Below are 20,570 nucleotides of genomic sequence, written 5' to 3'. Positions count from 1 at the left end.
GCCTAAGGGGTGGTATGGGGGCTCAGGGCCAGAGATCTGTCTGCTGTGCCACTCAGCTACCTTACAGCAAAGTCAGAGTGAAAGGAGAGAGAAAACATAGTACATGGTAGTGGAGAAATACAAAAGGAGGGAGTTGCGATCAGCAATGGCAAAGGTGGAAAAATATGGAAGTAACTTTTGTGATGGACTTATAAAGAATTTGATCGCAACGGAGTTGGTGGTGTTGGAACAGACTGAAGCACATTTACTATTATTATTATTATTATTATTATTTTGGGGGGGTACAGGGCAAATGGGGCTGGGTGGACTGCCTGGGGCCACACAGCAGGGTGATTGTTGGGTGTCTGAGGCCGGATTTGGACTCAGGTACTCCTGGCTTAAGGGCCAGTGCTCTGTCTGCCACCCAGCCACCCCTACTATTATTACTATTTTATTATATTTTGGGTCTTTCTTTCTTTCTTTTTTTTGGTTTTTGCAGGGCAGTGGGGTTGGGTTGGCTTGCATGCCACACAGCTGGGTGATTGTTGGGTGTATGGGGCCAGATATGGGCTTGGGTACTCCTGGCTTCAGGGCTGGTGCTCCATCCACTGTGCCACCTAGCCATATCTACAATTATTACTATTTTTTTAATTTTATTTTTTCTCTCTCCCCTTTATCACTCAAGCGAGTCTATATTTTTTTGGGGGGAGGGGGTATTTTGTTTACTCTTAAACAAGAATATTTTATGTATAAAAAACATTATTTGTACAAAATGAGAATATCAAATAAAAAAAGAAAAATGAATATAAACACAATTGAGAAGCATGAGAAGACTTCTATGATAACAAAGCAAGCAGAAATAAAAAAAGAATAAACACAATGACCATGATAATGAAGATGGCAGTTTGAGGCTAGGATCTGTCAAGCATTCCCAGACAATCTTTGAGCATCAAGGATGATGAGTCAGCCTGTCCCCTGCTTTTTCTGTTCCTTGCTCATTTGGGAAATCTGATCTCTTGTTTTTTTGGGGTTTTTTGCAAGGCAAGTGGGGTTAAGTGGCTTGCCCAAGCCCACACAGCTAGGTAATTATGAAGTGTCTGAGACCGGATTTGAACCCAGGTACTCCTGACTCCAGGGCTGTTGCTTTATCCACTGTGCTACCTAGTCACCCAATCTGATCTCTTTTGTTAGATCCTCAAGGATGAAGTTCTATTTGCTTTGGGCTGTCTTGCTACTCTCCATGACCTTGGGTCAATTGCTGGTACTAGGTGGAAAGCCTTCATGCTTAACAAAGGTGTGATAAGTTTTAGGAAATTATTTAGGTGTGTTAAACCTGTACTGGAATATCTATAAAAGGTTAATTAGTTCTATTAGGGTTGCTTGGAAGTCAGTTGAGGGAAATTAAAGAGTTGTATACAACTAAATAGCTTGATACAATGCAAAGAGTAGCATTATTACCTTAGAATGGTTAAGGTTCAAACCCTAGCCCTGACACAAAGACTATGAAGTCTTTCTGTGCCCAGTTCCTCAAAGATGCTTTGAAAAAAAGTTATTTATACACTTTAAAGTAATATACATGGAAGGCTATAGTAGTAATAGTCTAGTAAATTATTGTTTTATTATTATATAGAACATCAGGTATAAGGAATGATTATTCAAATGAAATATCCCCTCTTTGTCAAGCAAGAAACATGACTGCTAATCAGATTAGTTATGTGTTCACTCCAATTCTATGAGCTATTTAGGTCAAGTTCAAGTGAAGAAAACAAGCAACACTTAAATGATTAAATATTAACTGGGGTAGTAAAACAGTCAAATACCTCGAACAAAGGGGATAGAGCAATAGTGAGTGGAGCCTCACTTCATTAATTTCTTGCTGACCTTGCAAACATCAGGCTACAGGTTAATCAGAAAGTAAGAGCTTCATTCAGAATGTGACAACTTGAACTACCCAGATAAGGAAAGATGGTTCCCAATATTTGATCAAGAGTTTAGTTGTTCAGGGCGGCTAGGTGGCACACTGGCCCTGGAGTCAGGAGTACCTGGGTTCAAATCCGGTCTCAGACACTTCATAATTACCTAGCTGTGTGACCTTGGGAAAGCCACTTAATGCCATTTGCCTTGCAAAAAAAAAAAAAAAAAAACTAAAAAAAAGTTTAGCTGTTCAAATTGAACATTTCTCAAAACTTTTAGCTGATAATGTCTGGAAGGGGGGCAGGGGAGAAAGAGTGATATTTTTCAAATACATTATGTTGCTTGGGGCTAGTAGGTCTATAAAAGCTACTAATTATTATCAGCCTCTAGAAGAGAAAGTATGAATTGCTATTAATGATTTTATGAATTATTCGGCACTAAGCTAAACAGGGAATAAATCACTCTTCCCCCCAGCTCCTGGTTTCTACTGCCCTGACCACAGCACTAGCACAGACAGATTTCCACTCTCTGCCCACTCTGATCCATACTTCACCTTGCTACCTTATTAAGGTTCAGATCACAGATTTAGAAATTAGAGTCTACACCCTTATGAGGATTTTACTTATGAGAAAATTGAGGGACACATACTCTGAAGCCAGATCTTCCTCAATCCCAGACCAACATTCTTCTCACTTCTTCCTGATACATAGACCTGGTCATTCATACTACAATCCTGCTCTAAACACTTTAAGAGCTCCCTACTAAGTAAGTAGCTCCTTAATATGGCAGGCATGCCCTAGCTAATATGTACAGAAACAACACAACAATGAAGACATTGACAACAATAGCAGGAAACATATATGTATCACTTACTTTGTGACAAAAGCTGAGCTAAGCACTTTATACTTTTTGTCTCATTTGATCCTTACAACAACACTAAGAGGTAGGTGCTATTATTATCCTCATTTTACAGATAAGAAAACTGAGGCAACAGAAGGAAGATGACTTGCCCAGGACAGCATAGCAATAAATGCCTGAGTCCAGATTGAACTCATGAACATGAGTCTCCCTGATAGCAAGTCCAGTGCTATATCTACTGCATCACCTAGAGGTGACCCAAATACAGACATAACAAAACTTATCTTCTTGAGCACTACCATTTCAGAAGAAGTAAAATATTTTTTCCCATTTGCAAAATGTTTCTTCTCCAATGTGCTAGTTTGAAAATGGTACCTCTCAGTGACCTAGGAAATGTAACAGAGGAAACAATTTCAAACTTCTGAGCATTATCAATTTATTAAGTAATACGTGCCAACTGTGTAACAAATCAGGACTAAGTCTCCTCAGCATAGGGCTGAATACAGGGGAAAAACAGGTTTTTGATATACTAAAAACAATTAATAGGATATAAATCAGGATATCTGATTAGGTAATCTGATTTCTAATTAGAGAAAAGATCAAAGGGTTTTAGATCTGCAAAGCGGAGAATTAACAGGTATAATTCCCTATAATGAGAAAAAAAGGTATCCCACTCTCCACCAAGTATCTGTATTCAATCAAAGGAATAAGGATACTGTAAATGATTGATCAGGTCAGGGCCAATTTTCAAATAAGACACATGGATTGTTTGAGATGTCTTACTATCAGAAAACATCTAGCATCACCCTTCATATTTGACTGGATTTCTGGTCAGCATAACTTGGGTCCTTAGTTATAAGTGTCTCTAAGCAACAGGCCCTGCTTCCAGACATGCAGGCTAGGTTTAAACAATGCAATGAAGTTTTTTCACAAGACAGAAATTGTACTCAACCAGTAACTAAATAGAAAGAGCCAGATCCAGAATTACATCACAAGATTTAATTAATCTGGTTCACACATTTCTAACAATTCTCTCAGTAACTCTCTAAAACTTTAAGTTGTAGAGAAGCTAATACTTGGCATTGGAAAGAGGAAAGTTCCTCATCTGAGGAGTTTCCTTTACTTCTACCAATAAAATCATAAGTCTAAATCCTTGGAAAATGGCATATCCTGGATATATGCTATATGCAGGCAAATTAATCAATACTACAATTAGTCTTATCTACCTCTTTTTCCTTCCTTTAATAGACAATAGTATCTATATTAAGGAAATATTTAAGAATTAAAAGAATTTAAATATTAAGAAAGTATTTAAGTATAAATTCCATTTAAGAAAGCTAAATAATTTGGTTTTAGAATTTTACAATTTCCTCCCTCACTTCCCATCCCCCCCCAAAGGCAGTCTGATAGTCTTTACATTGTTTCCATGCTATACACTGATCAAAATTGAATGTGTTAAGAGAGAAATCATATTCTTAAGGAAAAAATAAAATATAAGAAACAGCAAAATTACATAATAAGTTATCTTTTTTAAAAATTAAAGGTAATAGTCTTTAGTCTTTGTTTAAACTCCACAATTCTTTCTCTGGATACAGATGGTATTCTCCATCGCAGATACCCCAAAATTGTCCCTGATGGTTGCACTGATGGAATGAGAAAGTCCATCAAGGTTGATCATCACACCCATGCTGATGTTAGAGTGTACAATGTTCTCCTGGTTATGCTCCTCTCACTCAACAGCAGTTCATGCAAATCCTTCAAGTCTTCCCTGAATTCCCATCCCTCCTGGTTTCTAACAGTTTCTAACAGTAGTGTTCCATCACATACATATATCAGTTTGTTAAGCCATTTCCCAATTAAAGGACATTCGCTTAATTTCCAATTCTTTGCCACCACAATCAGGGCTGCTATGAATATTTTTGTACAAATGATGTTTTTACCCTTTTTCATAAATTCTTCAAGATACAGACCCAGTAGTGGTATTGATGGATCAAAGGGTATGCACATTTTTGTTGACCTTTGGGCATAATTCCAAATTGTTCTCCAGAAAGGTTAGATGAGTTCACAGCTCCACCAAAAATGCATTAGTGTCCCAAATTTCCCACATCCCTTCCAACATTGATCATTATTCTTTCTGGTCATATTGGCCAGTCGGAGAGATGTGAGGTGGTACCTCAGAGATGCTTTAATTTGCATTTCTCTAATAATTAGTGATCTAGAGCAATTTTTCATATGACTATGGATGGCTTTGATTTCCATATCTGTAAATTGACTCTGCATATCCTTTGACCATTTGTCAATTGGGGAATGGCTTGTTGTTTTTTTTTTATAAAACTGACTCAGTTCTCTATATATTTTAGAAATGAGTTCTTTGTCAGAAAATACTAGTTGTAAAAATTATTTCCCAATTTACTACATTTCTTTTGATCTTGGTTACAGTGGTTTTGTCTGTACAAAAGCTTTTTAATTTTAATGTAATCAAAATTATCTAGTTTGTTTTTAATGATGTTCTCCATCTCTTCCTTGGTCATAAACTGTTTCCCTTTCCATAGATCTGACAAGTAAACTATTCCTTGATCTCCTAATATTGTCTTTTATATCTAAATCCTGTACCAATTTTGATCTCATCTTAGTATAGGGTGTGAGTTGTTGCCTAATCCAAGTTTCTGCCATACTAACTTCCAATTTTCCCAACAGTTTTTATTGAAGAGAGTTTTTATCCCAGAAGCTGGACTCTGGGTTTATCAAACAGCAAATTACTATAATCATTTGCTGCTATCTCTTTTGCACCTCTTCTATTCCACTGATCCACCATATTTCTTCCAATACCAGACTCATTAAAGTAATTTTTTGGAATTTTGATTGGTAGGGCACTAAATAGTTTAATTCAGGGAGAATTGTCATTTTTATTATATTAGCTCGGTATATCCAAGAGCAGTTGATGTTTGCCTAGTTATTTAAATCTGATTTAATTTGTGTGAGAAGTGTTTTGTAGTTGTTTTCATAGTTTCTGAGTCTGCCTTGGCAGGTAGACTCCCAAGTATTTTATACTGTCTGAAGTTACTTTGAATGGGATTTCTCTTCCTAGCTCTTGCTGGAAAGCTAATTAATTTAAGTCAGATACTCTGATGTTTCTTTAGGCAAAATTTCTGAATGTGTAATTTATCAACAGTATTTCGCTTATCAACATAAAATCCTTATTATGTAGGGAAGTATACACAGTATACCTAAAAAAAAAACCACACAACATAAAGGAGCTAAGGTAAAAAAGTTTCCCCATGTCATCAAGACAAATAGAAGCAGAAATAGAATGGGCTTTTCAGAATTCTCCACTGGAAATGATAGCTATATATCTTCAGGCAAATAAAACAAACAAAAATCTATTTCTGCCTTGGTTCTCCTATTTTTGAAAACCTACACAAGGAATTGAGACATCTTTGTGGAGTGAGTGATTTTCCAAAAGATAAACAGTCAAAGGACATGTTTCTGAAAACTGATAAAATATGATCATATGAAAAATGTTCCAAAGTATTAATAAGAAAAACTCATAAGTTTCACCTCAGATTTTATAATATTTAAGATTTATTGTCTTTAGTTACATAGATATACCCATCTCATAGACATATATTATAGGCAAATCAATCAATCTTACTACTAGTTTTGTCAACCCTATTCCCTCCCTTTGATAGGCAATAGTATCCATGTTAAGTAAGTATTTAAGTATTTAAAGAAGTTAAATTTTAAAATATGCTAACAGAAAATAACAGAAACTTTTAGTTAGCTTAGTTTGCAAAATTATAGTAAAGCTATTCAGCAGATGTCAAAGTCACAGCATCAATGATATAAAAAAGAATTTTTATAAATCATCTTACCTTAATATCTTTAAGTGAGACAAACTTTTCAATACCTAGTTCAATCATATCTAGGACATGATAATCATACATGCGACCTAAAAAGGCAAACCACAAGGTTTCTACTTAAATATTCACTTCCATACACAGTCTTTTGTATATATCCACTGGTATGCCTACTCAAAGTATCCAATGATACCAGTCTTTTCCCCCACCTTCTCTTCACCCTGAAGGACCCATTTTGTCTCTTACTTAATCCTTTAACTCCTGTTATTTGGATAAACTTGTTAAATACAAATTAGAGAGATTTTTAAAAGAATTATATTTTTGACTTAGCATTTTAGTTGCCTTCACTTTTGAAAATCATTTTGTTATAAATACCTAAACTCTTTTAAAACCATATATACCTACTATGCTAGATAGTAAAAGGGAGATAGGTTCATTTTATTGGAAGCTAAGGAATTATGATTATATATAACAACATGTGGAATTATCTTTTGATAATCCAGAACTTCAAAATACAATCTGAAAGATAGGGCCTCATTCAGTGACGATCATTCTTATATTCAGACGAATCTTACCTACTATGAGATTATTTGGTCGCTTCTTATTATGAGATCCAAACATGAATAAGGAGCAGTCTGACTTCTTTGAAAAAAATTCCTAAAAAGCCAAAGAAAACAAAGTTTAAAAGTTTATACATAACAAAATCATTGCAGTTAGAATAAAAGAGAAGCAAGAGATTTCAGAAAAGTCTACATAAAGCGGTTCAGATTAAATTCTGACATCTAAAGTTGACATGCAATTGAGACACCTACATAATAAAACCAAGAGCTATTCTCCAATAGTTGTCTAGATAAGAGATCAAAGCATGTGAAGTTTTCAAAAAACAAAGCATATGAAGTTTTCAAAAGATAAAATATGACATATCAGCAACCATATGAAAAAATGTTCCTAATCACTGATAAGAGAACTATAAACCTATAAACTCTGAGTTTAACCTCATACAGTGGTAAAGACTGAAACAGTCAATGTTTGAGAAGTTGCGGGAAAATAGGCACATGCTATTATTGGAAGGACAAATTGGTTTAACTATTGTGAAAAACTATATAAAATTTGGTGAAAAAACCATTAGCTGTTCATATTCTATGTCCCAGTCATTTCACTACTGAGCATACAAACCAAGAAGGTTAAATCACAAAAAGAAAGACAACACATAATGCAATAGCATTTTTTTAAACTGAAACACAACAGCACTGGATGGACACCAACAGCTGAAGATTTTAACATATCAAAGTTCCGAAAACAGATGCAGAGTAGTCAGAAGAAAGAGAATAAACAAAACGATATTAAAATGTAAATGAAAAGAAGACTAAGAGGCAACAGATTTCAGTTCAAATGCACTGAATAGAGACAGAAGACTGAATTTAGAACACATTTTCTTCTTGGTAAACAGGATGTTACATACTACTGGTCATCATTACTTTATCTAATAGTTTAGTTTAACTTTAAAAAATAAAAAGGGTGGGGGTGGCTAGGTGGCACAGTTAATTCAGAGCATGGGCCTTGGAGTCAGAAGGACCTGAGTTCAAATCCGTGCCCAGACACTTAATTACCTAGCTGTGTGGCCTTGGGCAAGCCACTTAACCCCAATACCTTGCAACCCCCCCAAAAACAACAACAACAATAAGAAGAAAAGAAGAAGAAAAATAAATTAAATAAATAAATATATAAGGGCATTAGGTGTTCTTAAAACATAGTCAATCAATAAAACATATTAAAATAAAACTTAAAAAGGGTTACTAAAAGCAGAAATTGATGGCTTTTGTTTTGGAATCATAGTCATTTTGAAGTGTCCTTCCCTTTATCACATAAAAGCAATGCATCACTTACTTTCTCTCTCCTATAGGATCAAGACATTATCATAATCACAGCTCTCAGTGGCAGAACATCACTTTTAGATAATACACACAAACATACACATACACGTAAACAAATAAGGTCTCTGTGCTTTTTAAACCCTCTCACCTCAATTTTCACTTCAATACTTCAGGATCCAGGTCCTCCCTGTCCTGCCACCCCCTCAAATTCCTTTCTGCCTCATTTTTGATCATGCTTGAGAAGATCATACTATCCTTCTCTTCTCATGGAGGTGAAGGTTACCCTGACCCCGACATCAAGAATCATTTACACTCTCCAACTGTCCCTGGTTTGGGATGAATTTCTTTCTGTTGACTTATGATTAATTTCCCTTTTTAAATGTGATATCATTAACAATCATAAATACTATATAAATATCTTCCAAAAAAAGAATTAATACTGGAACTAAAATATTTCTCATGAAGCATCCTCCTCCAGTGCCTTATGGTGATGTAGCTATCAATGTAGACTTTTGAAGGCTATCCCAGGAGGATGTATGGTCTGGCAACTGTTCCTTTCAAAACATAAAGGGTTTCTTCCACTATGGACTTGGTGATACACTGCATCTGTCATGAGAATACAGCCTTGTATGGTATATGATGAGACTTATGATGATGCCTGCATGGTAATGGATTTTTCACCTGTAGAAACTACGAAGAACTATCTACTAAGTCACAAGAGAATTCTTATGTGCATCAGTGGACAGTGTTGAGAATAAAGGTGTCCAAAGCACAGCCCATGAAGCCCACAACACTCTGCCAGTGTAGGTTGAACCAGATTACAACCTGAGAAATATATAATAAAATAAATAATACTACAACAGAAAATTGGTTAAAGTCAATATGCTGGCCAAAGAGATTCTCATGTACAGTTTGGTGACCACTATTTCATAGTTTAACCCCACAGGTCTAGGGTGATGAACTTAATTTTTTTAATTTAATTTTTTTTTTTTTTGCAAGGCAATGGGGTTAAATGGCTTGCCCAAGGCCACACAGCTAGGTCATTATTAAGTGTCTGAGGCCGCATTTGAACTCAGGTACTCCTGACTCCAGGGCTGGTGCCCTATCCACTGTGCCACCTAGCCACCCCTAGGGTGATGAACTTAAGAGATCATTTAAGTAAACTAAAGAAATGGCTTTTCTCCAAAACAGATTATTTGTTCTATATATTCCATATGTTTTTCATATGTAGCATGATTTATAATTTCCCCTTATCACAAATGACAGTACACTGTACTGAGCTATCCCAACAACTCCATCAGATCCTAATACATTAGAGAAGCTGTTTTATACTTACCAGTGATGTCTGGTCCTCAAAAGGTCTTGTAATGTTTTTTCTAAGAATATGAAAATGACCAAAAATATTAATGTTGTTATAATTTAACAACACTTTATTTTTCAACATCTCTCAAAATTTCTAATAATGAAACATAGTATATTCAATCTATTCCCAATAATATATGATAGGGGTAAAAGGTAAGACTGTTTGTGTACCTTAATATGTATTACCAGACTCCCCTACTAAAAAATGTTACTAATTTTAGCAGTATACACCATGTTTCTCAAATCCCTACCAGAATTGAGTTTTGTCGACTTTAATTATTCTTTCCCAGTTAAATGGATGTAAAACTGATACCTCAAATTATGTAATCAGTAACTTTCTCATGAGAGCTTATAATATGTGCATCCTCTTTTTATTTGCTTATTTATATTTTTTCACTATTTAGCTATCCAGGTGATTCTTTTCACTATAAATTTTAGGTTTTAGGTTTATATCTATTTAGTTTATGGTATGTTTTCTCCAACATAATTTTTTTTCAGTTTTATATTTTATTAAAAGTTGTATCAAGTCATGTACTATATTCTATCATTAATTCTAATAGTTTACAATGATTATAAGTTGTGAGAAGTTAAAAAGTGATAGGTCGGGGTGGCTAGGTGGCGCAGTGGATAGAGCACCGGGCCTGGCATCAGGAGTACCTGAGTTCAAATCTGGCCTCAGACACTTAATCATTACCTTGCTGTGTGGCCTTGGGCAAGCCACTTAACCCCATTGTCTAGCAAAAACTTAAAAAAAAAAGTGATAGGTACACTACTCCATCTTCTTTTTATACTTTGCTTTCTTATGTCTAATTATTAAAGGTTTTTTTTTTGTTTCTTTGCAAGGCAATGGGGTTAAGTGATGTGCCCAAGATCACACAGCTAGGTAATGATTAAGTGTCTGAGGCCGCATTTGAACTCAGGTTCTCCTGACTCCAGGGTCGGTGCTCTATCCACTGCGCCACCTAGCTGCCCCCAATTATAAAAGTTCTAATATTAAACTGTATTATCATCTTACCATATGAAAAGACAAATTGAATTCTTATTCCTTTCTCCCCTATGTAGTTGCTGAACTTAGAAGATATAGAAACTTTTGTTCCAAACAAATTAAGTCAATCCAATATATATAATATCATTTCTATCCTCCTTAACCCTACTCACCCCATGTCCCAATCCCAGTTTGCCCATCATCTTCCCTCCCTTCTCTGGTGACCTTTGGAGTTTTCATTCTGTAATTAACAAACTCTTCTTCATTCTGGACCTCACCTTCAGTCCTTCCTATCCATTAATCTTCACTGATACCCCTGTGACAATACATTATTCCTTGCTATATTCTGCAGCAGTGGCTTTCCTTTCCCAATACCCTGGGTCCCCACTGGAGAGTGAATCAGAATATTCTCTGCTCCCCCTGTTTCATGTCAGACTCTCCCTTTACCTTCCTTCAGTCAGCAACCTCTTTCTCTTCCAAAATTCCCTCAATCAAAAATCTTCAGGCCAATCCAAATTACTGGAGCATATCTACCCCTAGGTCACTAGCTCATGTCATTCTCTCTCCCCAATGCCTGCCCTTTGACCAGGAGCCTTTAATATCAATAGACATTCCTGCAAATCTACTTACTTTCTCCCAATTTCTCAGGTATCTTGAGTTCTTTGTTCTGCTCCTGTACTTCATCTTAAGACATATACAGGTTGAACACTGGATCTCACCATCACGCATATTTTCCACTTCCTTAATCAGAAATTCTGACAGTCCCCTTCTGACATAACAGCTATCATTTCACTTTCTTTATGATCGCTCCTCCTAAATTTGTTCTTCACTCCACCATTATCTCCAGTCTCTTGATCTCCTCCTTCCCCAGAAAGTCCTCAGATCATTACTCCTTGGACAGCTAGATGACTCAGAAGAGAGTGGTGTCAGGGAAATGTGTTCTAATTAAGCTTCAGCCACCAGTTGTGGGTTTCTTGTGTGGAACTTGTTCGAAGCTTCTATTGTACTGGTATGTTTTTAAGTTGAGTGTCAGGCTTTAGTCTCCAAAAGTTCTTTACTGTTTCTCCCTATCCACTTCTAGATTCCCTTTCCTATTTCTGTCAAAGGCACACACAGCACCCTTCATGTCTCCCAGGCTCGTCGCTCTAACATAAATCTTAACCTCACGCTGCCTCCCCTATGGGGATGCATGTTTCTACCTTTACACCATTTTCTGCTTCCTAACCCTTCTCCTCACTTCTTGTATATTCTCTCTCCCCAATGCCTGCCCTTTGACTAGGAGCCTTTAATATCAACAAAGTCATTCCCTCAAACCTACCTACTTTCTTCCAAGACCTCAGGGACCTTAAGTTCTAATATATATGCATATTAGTGCAAAATATTCCTGTTTCATCAACCTGTCTCTCAAGTTTCTCACATCACTCCAATCTATCCAACATAGCCAAAATAATTTTCCCTGAATCTCTTATTCCATCAAATCCTGCAGTTTTCTTCTACCATTAGGACAAAAGAATAGGAACTTGGGGTGGCTAGGTGGCACAGTAGATAGAGCACTGGTCCTGGAGTCAGGAACACCTGAGTTCAAATCTGGCCTCAAACACTTAATGATTACCTAGCTGTGTGGCCTTGGGCAAGCCACTTAACCCCATTGCCTTGCAAAAAAACAAAAAACAACTAAAAAAAAAAAGGCAGTTCAAAGCAAAAAAAAAAAAAGGAGGGGGGCAGCTAGGTGGCACAGTGATTAGAGCACCGGCCCTGGAGTCAGGAGGACCTGAGTTCAAATCCAGCCTCAAACACTTAACAATTACCTAGCTTTATGACCTTGGGCAAATCATTTAACTCCATTGCCTTGCAAAACCAAAAAGAAAAAAAAGCAGTTCAAGAACCATCTTCTGGGAATAGCCCTTCACTGATCTACTCCCAAACTATCTTATATTTAATGTCTTTGTATAAATTTGTCTTATTCACTTTAAAATAATAACAATATTAGCTAGTGTTTATACTAGTTTTAAGTCTTACAAAGCACTTCCACAGATATTATTTCATTTTATTACTGCAAGATCTCTTGAAAAATTGAGTGCTATTATTATCTTCATTTTGTGGGTAAAGAAACTGAAGTAGACCACGGTTAAATGACTAGCCCAAGGTGACAGAGTCAAGAAGTATCTGAAACTTGCTTTGAACTAATCTACCTGACTCTAGGTCTAAAACTCAGCGCCACCCAGTCATATGTTTAAAATATATATATATATATATATATATATATATATATATATATATATATATATACACACACACACATATATATATATATATGTACTTGTTACCACCCCTATTAGAATGCAAATTTTTTGCAGTTAAGGCACTGATTCACAATCTTTATTTGTATCTAAATATTTAGCACAGTTAGGGGAGCACATGTGGATACTTAATTGATTGATAAAATGTGCAAGAATGATAAAATGTTAAGGAGGGAAGCCCTCAAGGAGCACATATTTTACTGAGGAGATATTTAATCAAAAGATAACAATTGTCTCCTGGTCTTTTTTTTCAAGCTGTATAGCTATCATATTTCAATTTTTCTAACATTTCATTTAAGTCTTGTATCCTCTATTATTCTATTACACCAAGAGTTGCCAGACACTTTCTACATTATATGATTCAATTTCATGAGGGGAAGAGCTATGTCCTCTTAGGGCTTTGTAATCTCTCTCAGTACCAAGCTAAAAAGCAAGTGCTTAGTAAATGTTTGCTAAATGAATGAATTATGGTTCTTTCACTCTCTATTTTGGTGGTAAAGAACTTGAAAGAAATAAAAAGTCAACACATACAAGAGGACGAGGAAAAAAGAACAAGCCTGCAATACAGAAAGAGTGAGCTGAAGTGAGTCCAAAGAATACAGGCTAAGATATAGGAAAATAAAGAAATGCAGGATATAGGATTGAAATGACAAGAAGGATGTATGAGTAGTAAAAAGAGAAAAAAAATTAACCAAAGTGCAGGGAAAAGTTAAAAATGGAGCTATTATGAGGATAAATAAATAAAGATCATATAGAGAGAATACAAAAAAAAACACAAAACACTTCAGATGCTTATTTGGTCTGATCTAAATCTATTAATCCTCTTTAGAATATTGTTTATTTGCTCCATCTTTAAAAAATTAGTGTTACCCTCATAATCCAATTTCCCAATGAGGCTATTATATAACATATCAGATAACAAACTGTATACTTGATTTTAAAAACCATTAAAACATTACTCACTTTTTATATAAAACACTGTAAGGTTTCTTCAAAGCATACTGCAAAAGAGAATTTTAAGTCATGAAAACATCAAAATCCTATGAAATCTCGGTAAAAATTAAATTATTACAACATTTACCATTCAAAATTATTCCTATCCTTAAAGTCATGATACATTTCTTATGTGAATTGCTTCTTTCCATAGATTTGTTTGCCACTAAGACCAGACAAACACTACATCAACATTGTTCCACTTATTTTTATGGTGTCATAATTTTTCAAATATCCATCCTTCTTCATATCACTTTGAATTTCTCCTCACTTAAGGTTTCAATACTCTTCAATAGCCACCCAGGATAAATATGCTCTTTTATTTCCAGAAAGTAGAGACTTCCTCTAAAGGAGATGTTTTAGATTAAAGAGTCAGGTTGAAAGCTCAATTATTTTCAGTAACTACAGAAATAAAAATTTAGTTTTTCAAAATGCACTCACCATATCTCTGAGTACTTGAGTAATTATCGCATTTGCATTTCCCCCTTTAATAAGCATGGCATTTTTAACATTTTCATTGAGTTTAGGCTCTCTCTTCTCAAGGAATCTCTTCGCCCGTTTTGTTTTGGGCTTTCTGTACAAAGAAATTGGACAGTTTAGAAATCATACTCGAATATAAAGAACCATTTTTCACTTGAGTCAAAATAAACATTTGATTAATGTGCATACTATTCCAAAAATTACATCAAAGTCAGAAGATATGCAAAAATTAAGATGTTTACTAATCATGATTTCATACAAAAAAAATTTTTTGAGATCAACTTTTATGATATTGTGAAGGAGATCAATTCTCTACTAAAAATCCTACAATGATGATACACTGTTAGAGCTGAATATACCCCAAGCCATCAAAGACATGAAGCAGAGAGGTAAGGACGTAAGGCATTCAAGATATGGGAGACAGATGGAACAAAAACACATGATGTATAATACATGAAAATGAAAAACTGGGGAAGAAAATATGGGAAGGAGAATAATATATTATGTACCACATATATGAGAATATGGGAAGGGGAATAATATAAAATGTAGCATAGATAGCCTCTTTCTAATAGACACAAGTAGAGCAACAAAAGAATGATGTAGATATATTTTACCTAGATTTTGCAAAGCACTGGCAGACTTTCTTACATTATTCTTATGGGCTAAGCATGAGTACATTTAAGTATTCAAAACTCAGTCAAATGGCTGGATTCAGAATAGAAATTAATGATTCAACTAAACAAACATGTATTAATTGTGAAAATGAACTATGTGAATACTGTGCATATAAAGAGAAAAACTTAAGTCTTTTTCCTCAAGACATTATATTGGAGTTGAGGAGAGCACAATTCATACAAGATGTATCTGGAAAAACATATAAAATAATTTCAAGAGGGAGAACTTTAACAATTAAGGGGATTTCATAAAAAAATTTCCTAATAATTTTTTGTAAATTGATCTAAACAAACCAAAAAGAAAACTTCACTCGCTAAATTTGATTTTCAGTTAGAAAAAATGCCCAAGACTCAATTCTTAATCTGTTTCTGCTAATCATATACTACCATTGCTTCAACTAGCATCTTTAAACAGATAATTCCTAAATTTTATCTTTAGTCTGAATCATCTGAATTCCAGACCTGCCTTTTCAACTAGTAGCTAAATCTTTCTTCCACTTAAATTTTTCCCAACATGCCTCAAATTGAAGCCATTCAAAACCAAATCTATCTTCCTAAAACTGAGCTGCCTCTTAACTTTTCCATTTTACCATGACCAATAGGTTTGTAATGCTGGAAACATCTGTAACTCGGCTCTCCATCATTCTGCACATCTAATCATTTCAATTCTCTTCCCCATAGGACCTTACTTCTCCACTGTACTTCAGGATTTTTTCCACTTTATTAGAGTTAGGAATTGGACTTGCGATTTGAATAGCATAATGAACTCCGGTTAAAAAAAACCCCAAAACTTCACATCAATTTACTTTCTCTGCAATTCATAATCTGAGAACAATGACATTTACTTGTTCAGGATCACAAAGCTTGTGTTAGAGACAGGACTTCAACCTAAGGGAAACCAGAGGGAGAAGGGCATAGAGAATGAGAAATTGAAAGTAAAACTTTTAATAATAATTTCAATTTTAATCAAACTAATAATTTATAAAATGTTTTTAGGAAAAAAAGGATCTTAACTACCTACTTGGGTAGGTTTATTTTAAGAAAAGGCTAAATATGACCAGTTCTTCTATGAAAGGAGGCAGAGGAGGGGAGGGGACCTTCATGATGCCCATCTCTATCTCACACCGTGGCAGAATAACAAAGAACTCACTCATTCACTTATTTATTCATTCATTCATCCTACAAGAACTGAAGGCAGCTATGCCACACCAGACCGTCGGGGTAGGGCCTAGGGAAACAAACACGAATCCCGTCCAGCCCGATACCAACAGCACCAGCCTTCTGAGGCTTCTCCAGCGGAGGACCGGACACTCCACGGGGCCTATCCGGCGCAGGGTGGGCAGCCGGCCAACGCAACTGCAGGGGAGGAAGGGGGAGGCCGACATCCCCCATACCGGAGGAGGCCCCGTCGGGCTCGGGCTCCCCCCAAAGCGGCCACAGCCGGACTCCCCCCGGGGGCTGGAGAAAGGAAAAAGACTCGGAGAGGTGTGGAGGGCCTAACCTTAGCGTTAACGACGTAAACTGCCCCACCACCTCCCACTTACACTACGCGGTCCAGCTCGGCCATCGCTCCAGAAACCGGACACCGCGATCCACGTGCGCCCGGAAGGATTAAACCACCATAGCGCTCCCAGCTCCGGCTCCCGGAAGCGGAACCGGAAGTTGTTTGGTAACGTCACATCCGCCTAGACCGTACCGGACTCGGGCTGTACCATCCAATAAGGCTCTCTGTGGGAGAAGGAGGGAAACAGACCTGTGCTGGCGGCCATGTTTAATGAGGCGTCAGCGGCTGCCCCTGGTTGCCGTGGATACCGGTGACTTTTTCCTCTGCGGCTGCGCAAGGACACCGCCCACGCCTCACTTTTGAGTTTAAATGACCGCATCTGTGTCAGTTCAAGAGCTGGAACTATATTTACTGCCCGGTGTGTTTTAACATAGGATGTCCTGTAGGGGCGGCAATACGCGTCTATATGGCACCACTGTGTACTATGTACTAGTGTTCTAAGCTTTTTAAAAATAACTGATTTGTCCAGTGAAAGAATTATGGATGTTGAACAAAGACCAAAGACTATTACCCTTAAATCAGGAAAAAAAAAACCTGTTACATTATTATGTAATTTTACTATCTCATACTTTATTTTTCTTCCTTAAGTATATGACTTTCATCATATTCAACTGAGATCAATGTATACCATAGAAACAATGTAAACACTAACTGCCTTCTATATGGGGGGGGAGGAAAGCAAGATTGGGGGAAAAATTGTGAAACTCAAAATAAATAAAATCTTTCTTAAAAAAAAATAAGGGGCTGCTAGGTGGTACAGTGGATAGAGCACCGGCCCTGGAGTCAGGAGTACCTGAGTTCAAATCCAGCCTCAGACACTTAATAATTACCTAGTTGTGTTGCCTTGGGCAAGCCACTTAACCCCATTGCCTTGCAAAAACCTAAAAAAATAAAATAAAAATAAATAAATAAAATATCTGATTTGATCTTCACAACAACCTCGAGAAGCAGGTAGTATATAAGACTCATTTTGTATAACACCTACTCTGTGCTAGGTAAAATAAGTGGTTTTTAAAAAATATGATTTAATTTTATTTTTTAAAAAATTTACATTTATTTTGTTAAATATTTGTCATTTATCATTTATCTTTTGACTTTCATTTATTCTGAATTGATCTTCACAACATGCCAGGCAGGTAGCTGCTATTATTAGCCTCATTTTGTAAAGTACCTTTTAGTGCTAGATATTGTCCTAGACTTTTAAAAAATATTATCTGATCAAATCTCTTTTTTATTATTTCATTAACTATTTCATTTAAAATTTTTTAACATTTTTAACATTTATTTTTTTAACATTTTTAACATTTTTTTTTGACAATCTAATTAGATCTTTACAACAACCCCAGTAGATAGATGCTATTTTTTAAAATATTTTATTTGTTTTTCTAACTACATGCAATGGTAATTTTTACCAATCATTTTTTGCAAGATTTTGAGTTTTACATTTTTCTCCCTCCCTCCCTTCCCTCCTCCCTCCCACTGATAGAAAGCAATCTGATAAAGGCTCCATTTTGTAAAACATCTACTATGTGATAGGCAATATATCAAGTGATTTTCAAAAAAGTAATTACCTGATTTGATCTTCATAGTACCTGGGAGACAGGTACTACTATTATTGCCATTAAGCAGTGGAGGAAAATGAGGCAGACAAAGGTTAAGATAATTGCTCAGAGACAGGCCCCCTAGTAAGTGCCTGAGACTGGATCTGAATCTCAGGTCTTCCTGACTCCTGGTCTAGCATTATCCACTGTCCCACTGCTATCTGGAGACATAATAAACTCAGCTTGTCCAAACTAAGCTCATCTATCCTCCAAGTGTCTCTGTTTCCAAATTCCCAAGGGTATCAGCTTCTTCTCAGTCCCTCATGTTCTCATCCAGAAGTCCACACTGCCTACCTCCTCTACCCCATATCCAAACTGTTGTCATGGAGGGTCAGTTACTCCTTTGCAACATCTCTCCTCTGAGACTGCTCACCTGGCAAGCCCTCATCATCCCACACCTGGGTTATTACTCTAGCTTGCTGATGGATCTGCCTGCCTCAAGGATCTCCCCCCATTCCAAGCCATCCCTTCCTTCAGTCACCAAAGCACAAATCCAACTCTGTCATCATCCTCCCCAATAAAGTCCAGGGATTCCTGATCACCTCCAGGATCAAATAACATAATTCTCTAGCATTCAAATCCTTCATAATGTAGTCCCTCTCACCTTTCTTGTCTTACTTTCTACCACCTACTCTTCAATCCTGTGACATTGGTCATCTACCTATTCCACAAACAAAACTCTGGGCATTTTCTCTGGATGCCCCATGACTAGAATGCTCTCCCTATTGACTTCCTTGGCTTCAAGTCCCAACTTAAATCTAACTTTTTGTTGTTCAGTTGCATCCAACTCTTCAAGGGTGGGGAGGGAGAAAAGAACAATTTTAAGTGACTACTTTGTGCCAAGCACAATATTGTGTTTTTCAAATATTTCATTTATTCTTTTGTGATACATCATTTTTTGTTTTTGTTTTAATTTTTTTCAACTACGTGTAAAGGTAATTTTCAACATTTTTTTTTTAGTTTCTGCAAGGCAATGGAAGTGGCTTGGCCAAGGCCACACAGCTAGGTAATTATTAAGTGTCTGAGGTCAAATTTGAACTCAGGTACTCCTGACTCCAGAGGGCTGGTGCTCTATACACTGCACCACATAGCCACCCCTTCAACATTCACTTTTGTAAGATTTTTGAGTTCCACATTTTTCTCCCTCCTTACCTTCCCCCCCTTTCCCTTAACATAAAGCAATCAGATATGTTATTCATTTACAACTTTATGTTTCCATATTAGTATGATACATTACTAAGGACTGATTTTGACTGTGATGTAAATTAAAATAGACTCTTGGCCAAGGCTGATTACAATTAACAGAGATTTGTCATTTTCAGTTTCAGTTATGTCTGGTTCTTCATAATCCCATTTGGAGTTTTATGGCCATTTCCTTCTCCATTTTATTTTATGAATGAGTAAACTGAAGCAAAAAGGCATCCCTGCAGTGATTTTGTTATGCATAAGGCATCCCTAGGGTCACACATCTAGTTAATGAGACCAAATTTGAACTCAGATCTTCCTGACTTCCAGGTGGTGCTCTATTCACTGTACCACATCTCTGACTTTCATTATTTCTTACTGTATAATAAGACTTCATTGCATTCATACCCTATTATTTGTTTGACTATTCTCCAATTACAGAAAGCCCCTTATTTTCTAGTTCTTTGCCAATATAGAAATATTTCTTCTTTAATATATTTCTTCTAGTAATCTTTTTGTACACATGGATCTTTTTCTTCTTTTTTTATTATATTTATTTTTATTTTTATACAAATGATTTTTATACATTACTAAAATATTCTTGTTTAAGAATAAACATAATACCACCTCCACCCTCCCAAAATATAGACCATGTACAATAAAGTAAAGGAAAGAGAAAAAAATTAAAATTAAAATTAAAAAAATAATAATAGGGGCAGCTAGGTGGCACAGTGGACAGAGCACTGGCCCTGGAGCCAGGAGCAACCAAGCCCAAATCCAGCCCCAGACACCCAAAAATCACCCAGCTGTGTGACCCTGGGCAAGTCACCCCAACCCCATTGTCCTGCAAAAGCCAATAAAATAAAATAAAATAATAATAATAATAATAATAATAATAATAATAAGGGTGGTCAGGTGGTGCAGTGGACAGAGCACTGGCC

At 36.2% G+C, this 20,570-nt stretch overlaps 1 protein-coding gene across 2 annotated transcripts in view; it reads right to left on the bottom strand.

Moving 5' to 3' along the window:
- The window catches only part of RPF2 (ribosome production factor 2 homolog), a 57,534-nt gene extending 40,610 nt beyond the window's left edge, over positions 1–16,924 (bottom strand). Inside the window, exons 1-7 of one of the 2 annotated variants that reach the window (XM_074187371.1) lie at positions 16,824–16,902; positions 16,125–16,167; positions 14,564–14,696; positions 14,093–14,130; positions 9,819–9,858; positions 7,184–7,265; positions 6,624–6,700 (exon numbers count right to left, since the gene is read on the bottom strand). In XM_074187371.1, the coding sequence (XP_074043472.1) occupies positions 6,624–6,700; positions 7,184–7,265; positions 9,819–9,858; positions 14,093–14,130; positions 14,564–14,620 (294 nt within the window). In that variant the 5' untranslated portion in view covers positions 14,621–14,696; positions 16,125–16,167; positions 16,824–16,902. Of the gene's footprint in view, positions 1–6,623; positions 6,701–7,183; positions 7,266–9,818; positions 9,859–14,092; positions 14,131–14,563; positions 14,697–16,124; positions 16,168–16,823 lie in introns of both variants that reach the window. The other variant, XM_074187370.1, reaches the window with a different exon arrangement.
- Between the last annotated feature and the right edge of the window lie 3,646 nt (positions 16,925–20,570).

This window comes from Macrotis lagotis, chromosome 5 (assembly GCF_037893015.1).
Source record: "Macrotis lagotis isolate mMagLag1 chromosome 5, bilby.v1.9.chrom.fasta, whole genome shotgun sequence".
In the NCBI taxonomy this organism is placed as follows: Eukaryota; Metazoa; Chordata; class Mammalia; order Peramelemorphia; family Peramelidae; genus Macrotis; species Macrotis lagotis.
Note: the sequence above shows the minus strand (reverse complement) of the source record. Positions and strands in the feature narration are given on the sequence as shown.